Below are 18,783 nucleotides of genomic sequence, written 5' to 3' on the forward strand. Positions count from 1 at the left end.
CCATAACACTTATACTTATGGACAGAGGACATGTTGTCTGAGAATAGCTTCAAAATATAGGATAAAGCAGGTACTGCAAGGGGGTTCAGAGGATCGGCCAATTCACCTAACTGCTGAAGGTGGGTACATTTCTCTATCCTATTCTATTTTTGACAGTATTCATTTCTATAATAAAAAATGGCAAATTGTTACCATTTTTTCATTTGTTTTTTCCTTAGCACTGACCACCTGACATGGCACATAACTACATCTGTGTATTGCCTGCCCTCCACGATATAAGCTCTAAAGGATGCAGATCTTTATTTACAGAAGAAAAACCCCACCAAGCAAGAGTTTGTGACTATACCAAACTCTTTCATGGTGTACAAAATGGACAATCCAGGCCCCCACAGGACTGAATGTGCTGTAGTAAAAGTAATGACAGTGTTGAATGTTAAGTTCTCAGATTCTGAATTGAATTCCGGTAAGATTATGAGGAATTTTTCTAGCATATGGCTGACTTAGTTCTTTTTTTTTGTTGTTGTTGTTGTTGCTGGCAGAACCGGGAACTGAACTCAGACCCTTGCGCTTGCCAGGGAAGTGTTTATTCTACTGAGGCATCTCCCCAGCCCCAGGCTGACTTAGTTCTTAGAAAGCTGAATGCAAAAAAAAAAAAAAAAAAAAAAAGGTGACCTTTTCATTTTATTGACCCTATGGAAAAGGCTTCTGTTGAGGGATAATTTTAGGGACAAACCTGTAGGTTTGGCAGGTGGCATCTAACTTCTCTGAGCAGGTGGGAAAGGCTGATGGGAAAGAAGAGCCAAACACCGTAAGCTGACACTTGTGGTGCTACTACACAGCAAAACTGGTCCTTGGCCTTTTGACTTCAAAAGGAGCCTATATAGTTCTTCCCATTGTTAATGCTAATGTTCAGCTTACTTACTGGTCCAGAACTAAAAGTGCCCACAAATGGTGTGTTGCAATTTTGTCAAAAATTACCATCTACTGAAGTCAAGGTCTGCAAGGGAACAGATTTAATACAGGACACATAATTTATAGAATTAGTTTACAATATTCACCCAAAAAGTCAAATGCAAAGGAGTCTAAGAGATCGTCTACACACTAGAAATCCAAAAAATCCAGTTAAGGGCCTGGATCCTATGACAATGTTCTGCACAAGTCCAGCTGAAGACCTAGAGCCTATGGCAATGTTCTCTGAAAGTCCACATGAAGGCCTACGGCCTTCAACAATGTCTCATGCAAGTGTATATCAGGGACCTGCACTGGGAAGGCCCAATGACCAGTAGTGGATGCTAGAAAATCTGCACCAGTGGGATGAAGGATTTGTGCCAGCAGGCTTTGGGATCTACACTGGAGCTGGGAAGTGACATTCAAGGCAAGGAACAGAGCTGCCCTCAAGAGAACCACTGCCAACCTCAAAGACAGCAAAGACCCAAGTTCTTCCAATGATGAGAACCACTGAGTTTATATCTGGAAAAACCAGCATGACAAGCTTCTCCAGGAGAACCAATAGTACACCGTCTTACCCTCCAGTTCTCCTCTGATACTGTTGTCAGCAATCCTCAGGTGGAGGCTAGTGAATACCTGCAATGTCAGCACTTGGGAGGCTGAGGCAGGAGGATCACAAGTTTTGAGGCCAGCCTGGGCTACAAAATGAATTCAAGGTCAGTCTGAACTGCAGGGTGAAATCCTATCTCAAAAAGGAAAACAAAAAAATCCTCAGGTGAGCCTTCCACACCCAGAACCATTCTGACTCAGTTACAAATTGACCACAATCCTAACCCACCACAACCTCTAAGTGGGTTGTTGTCAATTCCAAAGTGCTTCTGAAAATGTCCACAACGAAATGTATTCTATGATCTACATGTTAACGGATCTCAGTTAAAATTAGAAAAAATTTCTTTCTTCTTTTGTTTTTTGGCAGAACCGGGGATTGAACTCAGGCCCTCGTGCTTGCCAGGGAAGCACATATTCTACTGAGCCATCTCCCTGGCCCAAAATTTCTAAACATACAACGGACCCCAATAAAATTATAGCCTAACCTGTTGTCAGTCTCTTCATCATTTCCCTACTGACTTTTTAAAAAATTTTGCCAATGAAGATTTAAAATAATATTGAGAAATGAAAAACCACGTAACACATGTCCAAAAGCTGAATAATGTCATGCAAGGGAAGGACAGCGTGAATGGAGTTCACTCCTTTCTGAAAAGACACAGTAACACCTTGTGTCAACACCCAGAAGAGCCCCTCCCAAAAACCCAGGCACAAGGAACGTGCCCTTGGCAAGAAAACGGGGAAGACAAAGGCACAGAAGAACAAACCGTGAGATCAGCCAGGAATGATGGCCAATACGTAACTGGCAGGTAAAACAGACAACTGCACAGTGGTGGGATGAATGGTGACACCCAAAAGACCTGCCCCTACCCCTCAGAACCTGGGTGTGTCTATGTGCCCACTTTACATAGAGAAAGCATCTTTGTAGGTGAATTAAATTCAGGATCTCAAGATGTGATCATCCCAGGTTACCTGTGCAGCCCTAAATCCAATGACAATTGATGAGAGAAAGGACAATGGGAGAGAAGGAAAGGCCAGGAGCAGACTGAGGCAGAGACAGGAATGACACTCAGGTAAGGAAGGCTTTTTCCCTGGAGACTAGGCAGAGAGCAAGACACCTGTATCTCACAGCACTATGAGAGAACTGACCTCTTTTAAGCACCTAATTTAAGATTTTGCCATGACAGCCCTCAGAAACAAATAAAATGGCATAAAACAGTAAAGCAGGACACACATGCTTTTGCTATGCCACCCAATGGACCTTTTAGACATGTTTTGGGTCATGCCTCATAAAGGCTAAGGTAAACACAAGTAAAAAGTTAATTCTGAAGTGATCAAATTACCAATAAATATATAAAAAGAACATCATTAATATCAGATATATATAACTAAAATAACTTGGAAAAGGAAATGTTTACATATGACATCAAAAACAATCCACATGAGAAAAAATCTTGTACTTATGACTTTAGCAAAATAAATATCTATATTTCAAAAGGCATCATTTACAAAGGCAAAACACAATATGGGAGAAAATATCTTCAAATCATACATCTGATAGAACAGACACATATCTAGAAAAGTAATGTCTACAACTCAATAATAATGCAATTAGGGGCAGAAGTACAGCTCAGTGGAAAAGCCTGTGCTTAACATAAGCATGGTTCCAGGTTTGATCTCCAGCACCTGTGATAATAAGACAATTAAGTGGACATGGGGAGCCAGGTGTGGTGGAACACACCTGTAATTCCAATACCTGGGAAGTTTAGGTAGGAAGATTGCTGCAAGTTTGAGGCCAGTGTGGGCTACAAAGTGAGTTCAAGGCCAGCCTAAACTGCATTGTAAAATCTTGTCTAAAAAAAAAAAAAAAAAAGGAGGAGGTGGCGGCAGTGGCACAGGACTTGATAAGAAAAGATGTACTAATCTCCTAAGTAACCCTCACCTCACTAGTCATCCAGGAAATGCTAACAACCTCATACTCACAAGATGGTTACAGTGGATTCCAGAATTCGAGAGGTTGTAAATAACTTGCCAGCACAGTTTTCTGTGAGGTCATTGGAAAGATGCTTTCAAAAGTTAAAAGTGTTCTCACCTTCCGAACGAGCCAGTGATTCCACCTGTAGAGCCCACATTTTATAACAAAATTCTATCCTTGTTCTACTTATGCATCTTTAAGGCTTAAAGTTCAGCTTTATAGTGTTAGAAGTCTATCTTATTCCAAGGCCTTCTCCAAACACCAGACCTCTCCCACATCTGAGTGTCCCCGTCTGAACCCCAGCTTGTGACCAAGAGCACTTTGGCCTGGCCATAAAGTTAAATGGGTACTGACTTGCAGTGAAGAACACATAATAAACACAGTTCCTGAGAGCTTTTAAGGATGCCCCCTACACATCAATTGGCTAAACTGACACATATTCTTTAAAAGCCTAAGCAGAGAATGTGCCCATGTCAAAAAAATAAAGGTGTACAGTTTACCCAAAAAGAAGTCAGAATGGGCAGGATTCAAACCCTCCAAGTATTTTCTACACAGCTCTTACTGCAGTTAAGGAAAAGAACTTTACAGCATCAAAAGACTCTAGCACCTGACAGGATAACAGCAGAGCTTTTCCTTAGAGAAATACACACTTGTTTTTTCACTTGGTAAATATCTACTCAGCATCTACTGTGTGCCAAGAAGTCCTATGTGCAAGGTCCTAGGAACACAGCAGGGAACAAAACAACACCCCTGCAATGATAGACCACATACTCCAACCCGGTTGCAAATGACAATAACCAAAGACAAAGATAGGTATTTATGTCAGGGAGTGCTGAGCCAAGAATGGAGGAAGTCAAGAGATTCCAAACCTTCGTGGGGCATGCAGGTAGCAGGCAAGGAAGCACTGTGCCAGGAGATCAGGAGACACCCAAGCTAGAGAACCAGAGGGATAAAGATATGGGTGCAAGGGCATCAGACACTGCTTTAGCAGTAAGTGAGGTCCTTCTGAGAAAGGGTGGTCCTTCTAAGAAAGGAAGTGAGCTCTGGCCAGGCAGAGGACTCACATGCCATGCCTTCTCTAGATGAAGCCAGTGGGGAGGCCATTGCAATGGGCCAAGGGACAGACCAGGGTGATAAAGGTGGGAAATACTTTGACAGGAATTCTAGATGTGTTTCAAGAGATCTATATAATGACATTTGCTGATAGAGGGCAGGTCAGGTACAAGAGGACAAGGAAGAGTCACAAGTGACTCCAAGGTCAGCAATCTGTAAACACAAATAGACCAAAGTGCTAGGTTGGATTTACAATTCACATTATGGGCCAACACCAACAAAATGTGACTGGAAAAGAGAGGGAAAGAGGACACACAGAAAGAGGAAAGGGCCAGCAAAGTCTGAGGAAGTGCAAATGCAGGAACAAGCTACAGGAAAAATAGCTCAGTAGAGTAAGTGCTTGTCTGGCAAGTGCAAGAGCCTGAGTTCAATCCCGGGTTCTGCCAAAAAAAAAAAAGGAATAGCCTACAGGGAGGCGCAGAGCTGGAGGGAGAACAGGGCCCTCACAGGTCAGCACACGACCCTCCTGAGGCACACTCTCCCTCTAATGTGTCTCTTGTGGGAACAAACTGCCCACAGCAAAAATCTTCCCCAATCCAAAATGTTCCTCAGTCTTTCAGGCCTCAATAACTTATTGGGACCTAACTTAGTAAACGGAATAGTCAGACCTTCCTTTAGCCTGAAGGGGCTCTGACAAACAGTAAGTGGGAGCCTGGAAAACGTTGGTTCTTTCCTAGTATCTCCCTTCTTTCACATTTCCCACATTCCTGCACTCCTGAATGCTCACACACACCCATCATGCCAACCCACTGGCAACCTGGCTACCATTTTACAGATGAGGTACACACACATCGACCTCAGAACACACATGCTCCTACGCAGGTGCTATAGCCCAGAAAACCGACAAAGACAGGCAAAGTCAGTGGTACCTTTTCTTCCCAATTCCAAACACCCTAGGCAGCAACTGAGGTTCCCAAGAAGAGTTTGCCCACTTAAAGCACATACACATTTAAATTATTTGCTAGTAGCCAGACTGGCAGTGCTTAAGTCACAGCCACCACAGTTCCGTACTTAGTGTAAAGTTTGAAAACTTTACCTTACTGGGAAAATCCCAACTCCAACTAGTGACAGATGTGCTCTGGTCTAGGTCCTTTTCCTCCTTTCAGTTTATAAATTCAGATCTGGAACATCAAGCCCGGAGGCTCACCAAAAGGAAACAATGATGTAAGATGTAACTAGTGAAGAGATCACTTGGACAGAGAGGACAATTTAAAAAACAATGTACAATATAATTCTATTTGACAGTGTAAGTGTTATCCTCAGTGTGACACCAATCAACAAGCCACAAAAATCAGTAGAACATCACTAACTTTGTCCCTTGAGTGAGACATCCAGAGTAAGAACATGTCATTCCGATGCATCATGGGTCAGAAAACTAAGTCTTTACTGTGAAACAGAGACCTGGTTGGGGGTGGGGTGGGGGGAGTATCAAAGCTAAAACTTAAATTTAGAGTAAATAAATCAGCTTCATCTAGCATTTTTCACATTAGTAAAGTATATGACAGACAATCAAACTGCTATGATGAAGGACACAATATAGTTTCACTAACTATTCTGCTGTCATTCCTGTACATTTAACATTCTTCAATTTTTACAAGCTCAAACTAGTCTTGGGTTTAAGCAGATTCCCTCTTCACCAGAACCCATCAGACACAAAGATAGAAGTCTTCTACTTATGAGTTGAAACATGCTAAAACTTTAAGGTAACTTCAAAATAACTCAAAAAATATAAACTCAGCTAGGTCCTCAACTACTAATAACCCATTCTATTTACCCCTAAACTCAAGGAACTTTTCATTCTCATTCTTTCCCTGCCATAAGTTTAACTCACTAGGTTAGAACCATATGTTTCTGAATTTACCTGCATCAGTTACATTCCATGTATATCTCAAAAAGCACAATTAATTTCACTACAGTAAAATGTATACTTCTAAGTCCAATTCATTTTCACTACAATAAAACATTGATTCCATTAAAAAAAAACAACTGGTAACAAGCATAAACTGTTTTCATTTTATAAAAGACCTCTTAAGAAGTCTGCAACTTAGGGGTCGAGAAGATGGCTCAGTGGAATAAGCACTTCCCTGGCAAGCGCAAGGGCCTGAGTTCAATCCCCGGTTCTGACAAAAAAAAAAAATAAAATTAAAAAAAAAAAAAGTCTGCAACTTATTCCATACTTATCCAAGGCGATCTCAAGCAAGAACACGGCAAATGAGAGGTAAATTGGCTCTCCAGAACAAGTACTGCAAACTCAGCAAAATACACAGAAACATTAAAAAGTTGTGAAAAGAAAGTGGCCCCTTGGTGGCCTGTTCAAGCTTTTTCCTCTTACCACTGTCTGTACTATTTATACACTGTACCTGCTCCTCCTTCAAAACATCACCAGTTGAAAGAAGAGATGGTGTGCCTACCTCAATCTAGTCCCAGATACACACACACACACACACACAATATATATATATATATATATATATATATATGTGTATATATATATATATATATATACCTAAAATACAAAAAAAAAATATATATATATATATATTTGTATTTTAGGGAAGGGTCTACAGGATGTTCAGGGTCTCACTACTAGATCGGACTCATAGTGATCTGCCTGTTTATAGCCTCCCAAGAGCTGGGATTACAGGTGCTTGCTGGCATGGCAGGCCTGGGAATCGAAACCCCAGCCCCTGTGCCTGCTTGCAGGCGCTTTAATCCACTGAGCTATTTGGCCAGTCCTAAAAACGTAATTTTAAAGTATTTTTAAAAACTTTAAACGAGTTTGTTTTTGTTTTTTACTTTTCAAGTGAACTTTCTCTGAAAGGTTACTGAAGCTATTTTCTTTTCTGAGACTCTTGTAACTGAAAGGTGCTCCCAAGACAGACAACACTGGCAGAACACTCCCTCATTCTGCTACTTTAACTACAGAAGAAAACCTTCACCAAATATGCAATACCAAACAAGCTGGCAGGAAAGGAGCCTGTGGTTGTCCTGCATGCAGATATGACAGCACATGAACATGAACATGAGCCATGGTAGCAAACACTACTAGGCAGTAAATTCTACCCCCATAGGTACTACCGAATCCCTATCTCAACCCAGCAATCATACCGTGCCCAGCGTTCCAGAGAAGAATTTTCAAGATTTAGAAGACATTGAAACCTAACTTTGAATTCCCTGAGGAGTCAGGAAACACCAGGAAGTGGCAAGCCCTCCACACTAGATGTGCCATATCTGTCCACTCTAAATTGAAGGAGCAGAGTCTCCAAGGTGACAAACGTTCTGGGAAGGAAAAAAAAAAAAACAAACCCACTGCTGAACTACACACAAGTGTCTCAACTTTAGACTGTCCACGTCTGTAAGGAAGTCCATTACCTAAAAACGAAGCCACAAATGAAATTTAAACATGCAACTGCTTAGACAGGAAGACAGAGAGTTTACTGGAGCAAGTGGTGAAGAGGGAGGAAGAAGGCAGCAGAAAGAGCAATGCTAACGACCTACAGAAAAGTCTCATCGCTGTAGGCACCAGGTGTTCAAGACACAGCACTTCCGTTCAAAGTATTGAAGACAATTCCAAAACTTTAATGCACAAAGCCATGAAAATACAGAATGCCGTCAACAGAAAAAAAAAAAAAAAAAACAAAAAAAAACAAAAACACCTCAGTATCTGTAGTTTGAAAGACTGCTCTGCAAGTCATCAAAATGTCACAGCAAACTTGTCAATACTTCCCATAAGCTGTTTTTTTAAAGTATGTCATTTAAAGTTACACTTTGAAAATCTGAGAACATTTTCTCAGCAACAGGAAAGCAGCTCCCAAAGGCAAGGAAAGAAACGACAAGGAGAGGCAGCGGTCCGTCTGTCCAGTGTGATCTGTCGGGAGCAGGTGCACGACCTTGAGTCCGGCTTCTCTGGGAGCCCACCGCCCACCCAGAGGCCGCGAAGATCAAGGCGGCAACACTCCCGGGGCACCTGCTGGTCTAGCTGCTGAAAAGCACCCTGGGCTCGCGCCACTTCTGCACCCCGACCCGAAGCGTCGGACCTCCCCGCCACGGCTCTGCACCAGGTGCCGGGACTAGACAGGGCTGCACGAGTCTTCTCGGAGCTGGAGAGGCTGAGCTGGATCTCTCGTGCGGTACAGGACACCTGGAGCCAGGCGGCTCCCCAAGGCTTCGCGAAGCTCGTGCCCGGGGCTACGCGGCGCAGCCCCTCTCCTCGTCCAGTCCGGGCCGCGCCCCGTCACGGGCGGAGTCGCGGAACCACCACGGCCGAAACACCCGCGGCTAAGAAGCGCCTAGAGGTCGGAGGTCACCCCGGCGGGTCAGAGGTCGTTTGCCAAGGCCCCGCCGAAGCCGGACACACCTCCGGGAAGCAGAGGCCCGGAGAGCTGGGAGAGGTCACAGAGTGAGAGGCGCGGGGTGGGGATTGGACCGGGCCAAGACGCGCCCCCTCCCCGCCGGGACTCACAGGTGACGATAGGCTTGTTCTCCATGGTGTAGACCACCGGCGGCAGCGGCTCCTCCGAGGCGTCCATGGGCGTCCGGCGTCACCGGCCCGGCCCCCCGCGCCCCATGGGCACCCGAGGCCGCGCCGGGCCAGCCGAGCCCGCGCCTGAGCCGCGCCGCCGGAACCCAGGAACCTCCAAGCCGGCCGCTCGCCGCGCCGCCGCGTCCACTTCCGGCCCCGGCGCGGCCCCATGACCACTTCCGGGGCGCGCGGCAGAAAGGGGAGGGCCTTTGCGTCGCCTGCCCCCCGCCGAGAAGGGGCGCGGCCGAAAGGGGCAGAGGCTGGGCTGAGGAGTGCTCGGAGGAATGTCTGGGCGGCGCTCTGCGGAAGACCACCGCGGCACTTGGGGCGGGACGCCTGCACTCTAGTCCCCGCCGCGCCCCAGCTCCCGGCCCCGCCCCTGCCCCAGGCCCCGCCCCTCGGCCCTGCTCTTCTGTGGGTGCCTCCACGGAAAGCCTGGTCTGGAGTGGGTGATGGGGCCGGAATTGGATGCAGTGCCGCGAACGCGCGCACCCACACACACATCAGTAACTTAACTGTGCGTTTTGTGCAAGTAAAATCGTGTGAGGTGACTTTTGCAAATGAACTTTGGAAAAAAGAATGTGTGGTGAGGTCCTGAATGTGAACAGATCTGCTAGGGGTGCAGAGCAGAATTGTACCTACGGCAGCAAAGGCAGAAGGAACCGGAAGGAGCCCCGGGATGGGGAGCCCAAGCCCTCCCAGCAGGCAGCTGTAGGATGGCACCACGCGGGGCTTCCAGAAGTGGTTGTTTGTCTAGAATGGTGTAAAGTCACTAGCTGCCCAGCAGGCTCCAGGAAAGACGTTGTGAATGTCATGGGCTGACAGTACATTCTGCTGAGACTAGGTTAAGGACTGTGACCCCAGGGGCCAGCAAACTAGATCTGTAAAGTCACAGAGTAATTTTTAGGTTTGACATGCCACATTTTTCTCTCATACTCTTTGCTTTTATTTCTGTGAACAACACCTCAAAAATATAAACATTCTTAACCTAGAGCTCCAACAATAAGGCTTCCCCTCAAAGCTGTAATGCACTTGAGGGAGAGAGTTTGGGGTTCAAGTCCTGCCTCGTTAGAGGGGCTTAAGGAAGACTCTGTACATGCCTCAAGTACAATGAGACCCTACAACTGAATCCACTGTAGAGTACAGAGAGAGTGACTGCCCAACATACAAACTACAGCCGAAGGCAACAAGGGAAGATAATCCAGAGTGGCTACCACACACTACTCACTGATGGCCAGTACATACTAAAATCACTAGCCATGACTACACTGTGGTCTCTATGGGCTTCCGTGCTCTCTACAGGAGAATTGGACAGAGGCCTCAGGACAAGGTAGTCTTTTTTTAGGTGGGAACATAAGGGGAAAAGCTGTGAGGACAAGGCCCCCAAGGTAGCCCAGAGGACAAAAGCATAACACTTTTATGGCATCTACAGGGTAGGCAGGGGCATGGCCTCTTGATACCATCACAAGGGAGGTAGAATTTCAGTTGTACCTACAGTGTTCTTTTGTCACACCTCTTCTGTGATACACATCTGTTTTCCAGCTTCAGTCTCAGGTTGTGACTTTTACTATGTTAATAAAGTAAGGGTAATAGCAGTTAACTTAGTTGTCACTAAGTTCTAAGTTCTACACATTTTTCCCTTGCCATTTGGAATTTGTCCTTTATCATATGAGAAATTTCACTTTCACCCTATGGATTTAGTTTTAGTCATTTTGGGTTTGTTGTTTTTTTTTTTTTTTTTCTTTGTCTTGTTTTGTTGGCTCTAGCTTCTTGGTGTCTCTGCTGACCACAGTATTTGAAGGCCAGGATGATCTTGTCATTTCTTTTTTTTTTTAATGTATGTGATACAGGATCTCACTACAGAGCTCAGACTCATAATGATGCTCCTGTTTCAACCTGCCCATTGCTGGGATTACAAGCATGCGCCACCATGCCCAGTCTTGGTGGCCAGCTTGGCACACCCTGGGCAGGGCTGGCACAGAATGTGGTACTGGGGATCAGACATGGGTCCTTGTGCTTGCCTAGGCAGGTGCTTAGTCCCTGAGCTATCTCTGCTGCCTGATCCTGCCATTTCTTCCACTTTTGAACTCCCAGTTCCTTGGTATGTTTATTAACTCCCTCATATCAAGGGATGGCTTTGATAAGAAACAAAGAAATTTCAGCCACAGCCAAGACACAGTTAATAGAAGCCAGCCTGTGGTGCCCCACATATGTTCACAGAGAATCTAAGGCAGCACTGATAAATATATTCAAAAGATAAAATGAAGACACAGTCTTAATGAGTAAAGGAATCAGAGCTCACACAAGATGGATAGCAAGTATCCAAGAGTCTGAAGAAAATTCTAGAGCTGGAAAGTACAGTAACTGAAATGAAAACTTGCCAACAGGCTGGAGGTAATAGAAGCCAGTGAGTCACTTTAAAGGCAAGGAGATAGAACTCATTCACTTGGGTGCCTGGGCAACAATAGCAAATGGTCCAACTCCTATGCAGCAGGAGTTACAAGAGAACACGTGTATGGCAGGGGAAAATGGAAAGAATATGCAAAAGTAAAACCTTGATGAGAAACATTTATTTACAGGTAAAGAAACTTAGCAAAACATGCCTAGGATACCTCAAAAAACAATCCAGGGATATCACAAACTAATGTAAATCAAAAGATGATCTTAAAAAGCAACCAATGATACTACTCTCAAGGGAGTAACAGTGAAAATGCTACCAACTTCTTATCAGATGAGGTGGGAGCCAAAGAACCATGGTAGGAATCCTTAAAGGGTTAAATTTAAAAGCTGTCAACACAAAATTCTTTATCCAGCAAAAATAATGTTTTTAAATGAAAGCAAAATAAAGGTATATATTTGAGAGAATGTGTGGCCAGGAGGAAAACAGCACAAGAATGCACGATGGAGGAAGATGATATCAGAAAAGGGCTTTGATGAAGGAGAGAGCCTCCCCAGAAGTGATCAGCCAGTGGTGCACAGTCAATCTTTTTTTTTTTTAAACCAGGAATCAAACTCAGGACCTTGCATTTTCCAGGCAGGCCCTGTGCCCCCGAACTATATCCCTGGTTCCATACATTAAATCTTATGCTTCTGTCTTCTCATAATTTAGGAACCTTTTTTAAAAAATGACAGCATATGATGGCTTCAGAGTATATACAGGATAAAAGGCAGACACAGCATGAGAACACGTGATGAAGGGTGCTATGCAGCAGCAAGCTCAGTGCACTTGTGAGATGTGAGCCTTCAGGTATGAGATAGGACATGTTGAGCATATGTGTAATAGGGAGAGGGAAAGCATGCTGTACTGACCCTAGAATCAGATATACTGAGGACACATTTCCAGATCTAGAGAAAAACCAGTAGAAGAAAATAAAACAATTTTGACTAATAAGCCAAAGGAGCAAATAAATGAAATGATGGCCAGTATTTGATTAAGCCAAATAAACAGAAGAATAAAAGAAAAAAAAAAAACAGGGGCTGGGAGGGGTGGATCAGTGGCACAGCACATACTTAGCATGAGCAAGGCCCAGGATTTAATCACCAGCAACACAAATGTAAAAATAGTAAGTAAATAGAGAAGCACATGTGACCAGCTATCACACTGGAAAATTCTCAACATCCTCTAGACACCAAGGAATGTAACATCAATGACAATAAGAGGTGAAAGTTGTAGCTAGTGGTACAGTTCTTGCGTCCACATGCAAGGCCTGCGTTTCCCCTCAGATGATGATGACAGTGATGACAATGACATGCTGCTTCACATTCACTCAAATAGTAAAATTAAAAATAAAAAAAACTCAGACAATACCAAATGTAGACTCCAAGCCAAGAAATCCCCATATCTGGTCTGTTCTCATAGAAAGCCAAATCTACCTGCCAAAAAAAGACCCTAGCCGCTGCCATTGGTGGAAAAGGGAGCCCTGTCAGGTCTGCGCAGAAGGGTTTCCTTCCTGGAAGGAGGCAGGCAAAAGCAGCCCCCAGCTCTACAAGGGGCAGCAAGTGGACCGGGTGCTATTCGCCCTCCCAGCTACCCCCCAGAGATTTATTTTCACGTGGGAATTTGGAAAGTGCTCAAACTCAGCACAAACACAGGGTTAGTGATTCCTTTCAATAATGGTGAAAAAATGATGCTATTTCCATTAATCAGTGACCATTCTCTTTTAGACCTTTTTCACAGAAGATAACTTTTTGTTTTGTTTCATTTGTTCAAAAAATTACTAGGACTTCAGCTCAAATGGAGCCTCACATTAACCATGACATTGTCTGCAACCTGCAAGACCATGCTAAATAATATATGGATGTGTGATGCGTACTTTATTGAAGGGAGGCCCTGTGCTCACCCCTCCACACACACACACAGCACAGCACACCAGCAGGTTTCTGCACAGCTTGCATTCACACCTTGGAATACTGTCCAGCAAAGAAAAGGAGTGAACTGTTGATGAATTCTGTGCCCTGGATGCATCTCTGAGAATAAGGTCAGATGAAATTATCCAACCCTCAAAGTTTTGGTGCTGTGCAGTTCCATTACAAGTCATCATTCCAGTACAATCAGAGGTGGAGGCGAGATCAAGGCTTTCCAGGGCTGGGGTGGTGTGGAGTCCGGAGAGCAGCTGTTGAACTCCGCATCCCTGCTCCCTAAGATTGCCCTTCCTCCATTCCCAAGTGTCCTGGGAGCAGCCCCATGCTGGGTACATTTGGTAGGCTGGGCAAAATTAACATAAATCTGCTATCTGGCTTGGATATTTCCTGATGTGCATTTTTCTGCATGTGTTTAACCAATCCGCCCATAAATAAATTCCTCAGGAGAGCAAATAATCCATAGAGAGAAATAAAAGCACTGATAATTACACAGAGAAACAATCTGCTGCTCCAATAATCAAGGAAATGCAACATAAACAAATTTTCCTTCTACACTAACAAAAGCCTTGGGCAGGGTGGAGTGTAGGCACTGGCACACCTGCTGCCTATAGGGTCCAAGAAGCTCTCTGAGGAGTCACTGTTTGAGAAGCAGTAACATCTGTCCGTTCCTTGATTCTCTAATCTCACCTCGAGAGCTCTGAGAGGAAAGGACTCTCAGATCCTGATAGGTAGAACCACAGCATCAAGCTGATGCAGTGGGGCACACCTGTAATCCCAGCACTTGGGACACTGAGGCAGGAGGATCATCATGTCCAAGACCAGCCCAGGAAACACAGTAAGTTCAAGGCCAGTTTGAACTACACAGCAAGACCCTGCCTATAAAAAACAAAAACAAAAAAATAGCCACAGCATCATCTGTCCTCCTGTTCTCTGGGGTCATGGTGACACATTCAGCACACTGTCACCATCACTGTCTGTGTGCTCCTTTTCACAGAGCACCTGCTCTCTGTATACATTTGCCCTCATCTTCCAGGATCCCTTCTGCGTCACATGATTGAAGTAAGCCTCGATAATGAAGTCAGTCAGACCTGGCACGGTGGACAGCATTTCCGGACACTCTGCCTGATGCTCCTATTTTTAGTTCAGTTGCCTTTTCTCCTGGCTTCCTGACAAACTGAATTCCTGCTCTCTCTCTCTCTCTTTCTCTCCAAGCCGAAGCAACTGCCCAGCAGGCCTACCCATGCCCAAGCCTACTGTTCCTGCTGGTTCCCTGCATGGTGGGTCCTCACAGGCACACCACATTTCCTGACTGCTCTCAGGCCCCAGACAGCTGCTGTACTCCAGTGGCCAAAGCTGGCTGAGGCAAGCCTTACCCCCGGGCACAGACTCACACCTCTCATGTCAACCCCTGGCACATCTCATCTCAGGGTGACACAGAAGGAGAGGGAGGCAAAGGAGAAGGATCCAGGAAGGACCAAGCCATCAGCAGGCCACCCTTCATGTGCACCCAAACTCTAAGGGTGCCATCAGCCAACCCCATCCCCAGGTCTCTTCCTACCAACCTGGCACTATGGAGACTGTCCAGCCTTGGTGGCCTGAGGGGCAAAAAGCAAGCAGTCCTCATGGTACATGTAGATCCTGGCTCTTTTTATTGCCTTCCTCTCTTTAACCTCCTCCTTCCATCCATCTCTTCATCCTTTTCCCATTTGCAAAGGATCCATCTTCGTTTCCTATGATCTATCTTTTATTGTGCTCCTTAAATTATTTATACTTCAGGTTTTTCATATAAGAGAAACCATGTAATATTCAAACTGTGTATGGGATTTATTTCACTTGACATTTCTTCATGGATTTAAAAATATAAAATGATACATTTGCTAATCATAACACAATAACACCAAAAATTGACACAATCAGGAAACAAAAAGGCTATTCTACCTGGAAATGTACAAAGTTTCCCTTAAAAAACTCCTGTGTGAAAGGGCAAATATGAACCCACAGACACCAATCCCAGAAACCAAAGACAGCGAGGGCCCTGTCAGGACCTGTGATCAGGGTTTCGTGGGAATAGCAGCCTTCAGTCCAAGGGTCCGATGTTTTAAAATCTATTTATTTATTTATTTTGTAGGTAGAGGGTTTCACCACACAGCTCGGACTTGGAATGATTCTCATGACTCAGCCTGCCCAGTGCTCGGATTACAGGCGTGCGCCACCATGCGCGGCAGGGTTCCGGAACCACAAGGCATGCGGTACTTGGGATCGAAACTGGGTCCTTGCACTTGCCAGACAGGTGCTTAGACAGCCGAGCGGTGAGCAGGGTCCAAAGTTTTTAAAGGAAGAATGGAAATAAATGAATTCAACACTGTCTTAAAAGTTTAGAAAATTAAAGAAAAATGAAAGGAAGTGGTGAGAGTTAATCTTCACTGTCAATTTGGATGGATTGGGAATCACTCAAGCAATTAATGAATACACTTCCAGGGTGTCCGGGAGGGAGGGTCCAGAGATGATTGGCACATGGACTAGCAAGTGGAGAGAAAGACCTGTCGAAGTGTAGGAGGCACCATCCAATAGGCTTGCAGCCCCAATAAACAAAAACAAAAGGAGAAAACCGACCTGTATCTCATACTTGCCCTGTTTCCAGCTGCCCCGGGTGAGCTACTTTACACCATCACAGCCCAGGATCTACAGCAACTGTAACCAAAGCCAGTCTTTCCTCCTTCACATTGATGTATTCAGCTATTTTATCCCAAGGATGAAAAGCTGACTGACAGGAAAGAGTTGGTAAAGTCAAGCAGAAATAAGTGATGAGGAAATCGAAAACAGTGGAGCAAGCCTGGCACGTTGGCAGTCAGTGGGGAAATGATCAGCCCAAGTGAAAGGAAAAATGGGAATGCACGAATACACAAGATTCTGAAAAGATAAGGTGAGAGATAAGAACAAAAACAAGAAAAAGGTTTGTCTTGTGTTATAGGGGATTGAACCCAAGGCCTTCACGCTGAGGTATGCTCCCAACCCTTTATTTATTTATTTATTTATTTTTATTTCTAAACAGTCTCCCTAAATCTCTAAATTTCCCAGGCTGAGCTCGATCTTGGGATTTCCGGTCTTAGCCAGGTTGCAGTAATTCTGTCCCACTCCCCATTGCTGTACCCTTACTGGTCAGGCAGCAGAGGGCAGCAGCAAGGCTTTGGAGCTTTTAGAATGAACAGGGCCTTGGGGCTACAGGGAGGGCTTTGACACACAAGGTCACCTTCTAACCTGCTTCAGATGTGCTTGACCAGAATGTGGCTATCCTGGAAGACTAGGAATGTAACCAGGAGACAGCAGTGAACCAACTCCTCATTGACTCTGGATGGGCTCTTCAGGCTGGATAGTGTCCATGGATTCAATGGCAGTGATTGGATGTGGCTTTAGGTTTTTCCAGTACTGCCTCAGCCGTGCCTGTCGCTGATGGGGCAGATGCTGCTGGGGGCCACCCAGCAGACTTTGCCATGCTGCCCTTCCCTAGCCTCTGCTATCAACATCAGAAGCACATACACTTGGGCCACACTATGCTGGCCTATGAGGTGCAGGCGGCCATCTCTTGTTGGTCCTAACCTCCAGCTCTGATTGGAAGCCATTATTGAAAGCACCTCCAAGGGGAGCTTTCTCTTCTCCTGTGCTCCAAGTCTACCTTGCCCCTCTCAGTTTGCTCCACAGGCAAGTTGCTGGACCAAGGTGAGCACAGACCTGACTCTGGATCCTGGTCACAGGAGGACATCAGCCCTCCCTTTGCCACTGCCAGCTGGTTTTCCTGTTAAATACATTGGAGGCATCTAATGCCGGAGTCACATACCTGGGCATGGGGCCCTGGCTGAGTGAGGGAGTTGGTGGAGGAGTCCCAGGCTAAACCCATGGCCACCTGTGCATACAAGGGCCTGATGTGCTCTGCTGGCTGAGGCAAACCCAGAGAAGCAGAGGAAAGGCTGCTTCCTTGGGTGTGCTTTTGGCCATGGCTTCCAATCAAAGCTGGAGCCAGCAGGTGGAAAGGTGCCTGTGGACTTCTGATTGCACCTCAAACCACTGGTGTCGGGAGACAGCAGCCAACAGTACCCCCAGCCAGATCAGAAGAAAAACGAGCCCTTGACTCCATAGTTCCACCGGGCAGAGGAGACATGGAGTCAGGAAACGCTGTGGCAAAGTTCAGGAGGGATGTCTTAGTTACTTTGCTCATTGCTGAAACAAAATACCCAACACCCACAAATTGAAGGAGGAAAGTTGATCTCAGCTCATAATTTGTGGAAATTTCACTCAATAGTCAGCTAGCTTCAAGGCGGAGTGGCATCACACAGGAGAATCAGGCCAGGGCAGAACAGGCAGGAAGCAGTGTGCAGCAAGCAGTAACAGCAAAAAAAAAAAAAAAAAAAAAAAAAGCAGAAGCAGCTGCCTTTCCCTTTTACCCCTTCCAGGCAGCCCTCTTTATAGATGGTGCCACTCAAATCCCAGCATCACACACCCTACACCCAGGCATCTCTGGAAAGCCCCACCTATGAGCATATAAGGCTTTTGGGGAGCATCTAGATATAAGCCATAATAAGAATGGAGGGGAGCAGGGAAGGGCCCTGAAATAGGGATGACCCCAGGATTCCTGCACCTTCCACGGAGACCATGGATCGATCCTGCCCAAAGCCAAGGAGCTGGCAGGAGCTGTGTCATGCATTTTTAAGTGACCATTAGATAGGGCCACAAGCTAAATGGGCTGAGGGTCATGGAATGGTCTCAGGTCCGTCTCCAGCCACGGCAGCCTCTGGCAGGAACCCAGTGTACTGCCAAGAACAAGCCTTCTTATTTAGCCCTGCTCTGCAATAACTTGTCCCCAGATGGCTTGCCTGCCTTGGCTTTCAAGATCAGCAGGGCAGAGGAGCCAGGGTGACGGGGTGGTGTCCCTAAGGTTATACACTTTTTTTTTCTTTTTTGTACCAGGAATCAAAATTTAAGACCTGTTTATTAGGCAGGTGCTGTGCCACTGAGCTGTATCCCTGGCCCCCCACTTCTGCACTTTTAAAGGCAAGTGAAATCACTCCCCACTGATTCTTGAGGCTTCAAGTTCACTTCAACCAACTCACAAGTGATGGTCTCCCCAGGCAATCAGGGCTCAGGTAGGGTGGGTGTGCTCAAGGGAAGTCCCCAAGTTGGTCCTGACTACTGGGGTCAAGTGCAGGGGAGCTTGAGAAACAGCAGACCCCTAGGCCAGACACTGTACCCTTTAAGCTGATCC

At 45.5% G+C, this 18,783-nt stretch overlaps 1 protein-coding gene across 3 annotated transcripts in view; it reads right to left on the minus strand.

The window, feature by feature from the left end:
* Trappc10 (trafficking protein particle complex 10) overlaps positions 1 to 9,312 on the minus strand; it is a 75,019-nt gene extending 65,707 nt beyond the window's left edge. For 2 of the 3 annotated variants that reach the window (XM_004631798.2, XM_023715897.1), the window contains exon 1: positions 9,105 to 9,312. In XM_004631798.2, the coding sequence (XP_004631855.1) occupies positions 9,105 to 9,171 (67 nt within the window). In that variant the 5' untranslated portion in view covers positions 9,172 to 9,312. Of the gene's footprint in view, positions 1 to 5,678; positions 5,785 to 9,104 lie in introns of all 3 variants that reach the window. The other variant, XM_023715896.1, reaches the window with a different exon arrangement.
* Positions 9,313 to 18,783: the final 9,471 nt, after the last annotated feature.

The sequence above is a fragment of the Octodon degus genome, unplaced genomic scaffold (assembly GCF_000260255.1).
Source record: "Octodon degus isolate 3935 unplaced genomic scaffold, OctDeg1.0 scaffold00045, whole genome shotgun sequence".
Taxonomy (NCBI): Eukaryota; Metazoa; Chordata; class Mammalia; order Rodentia; family Octodontidae; genus Octodon; species Octodon degus.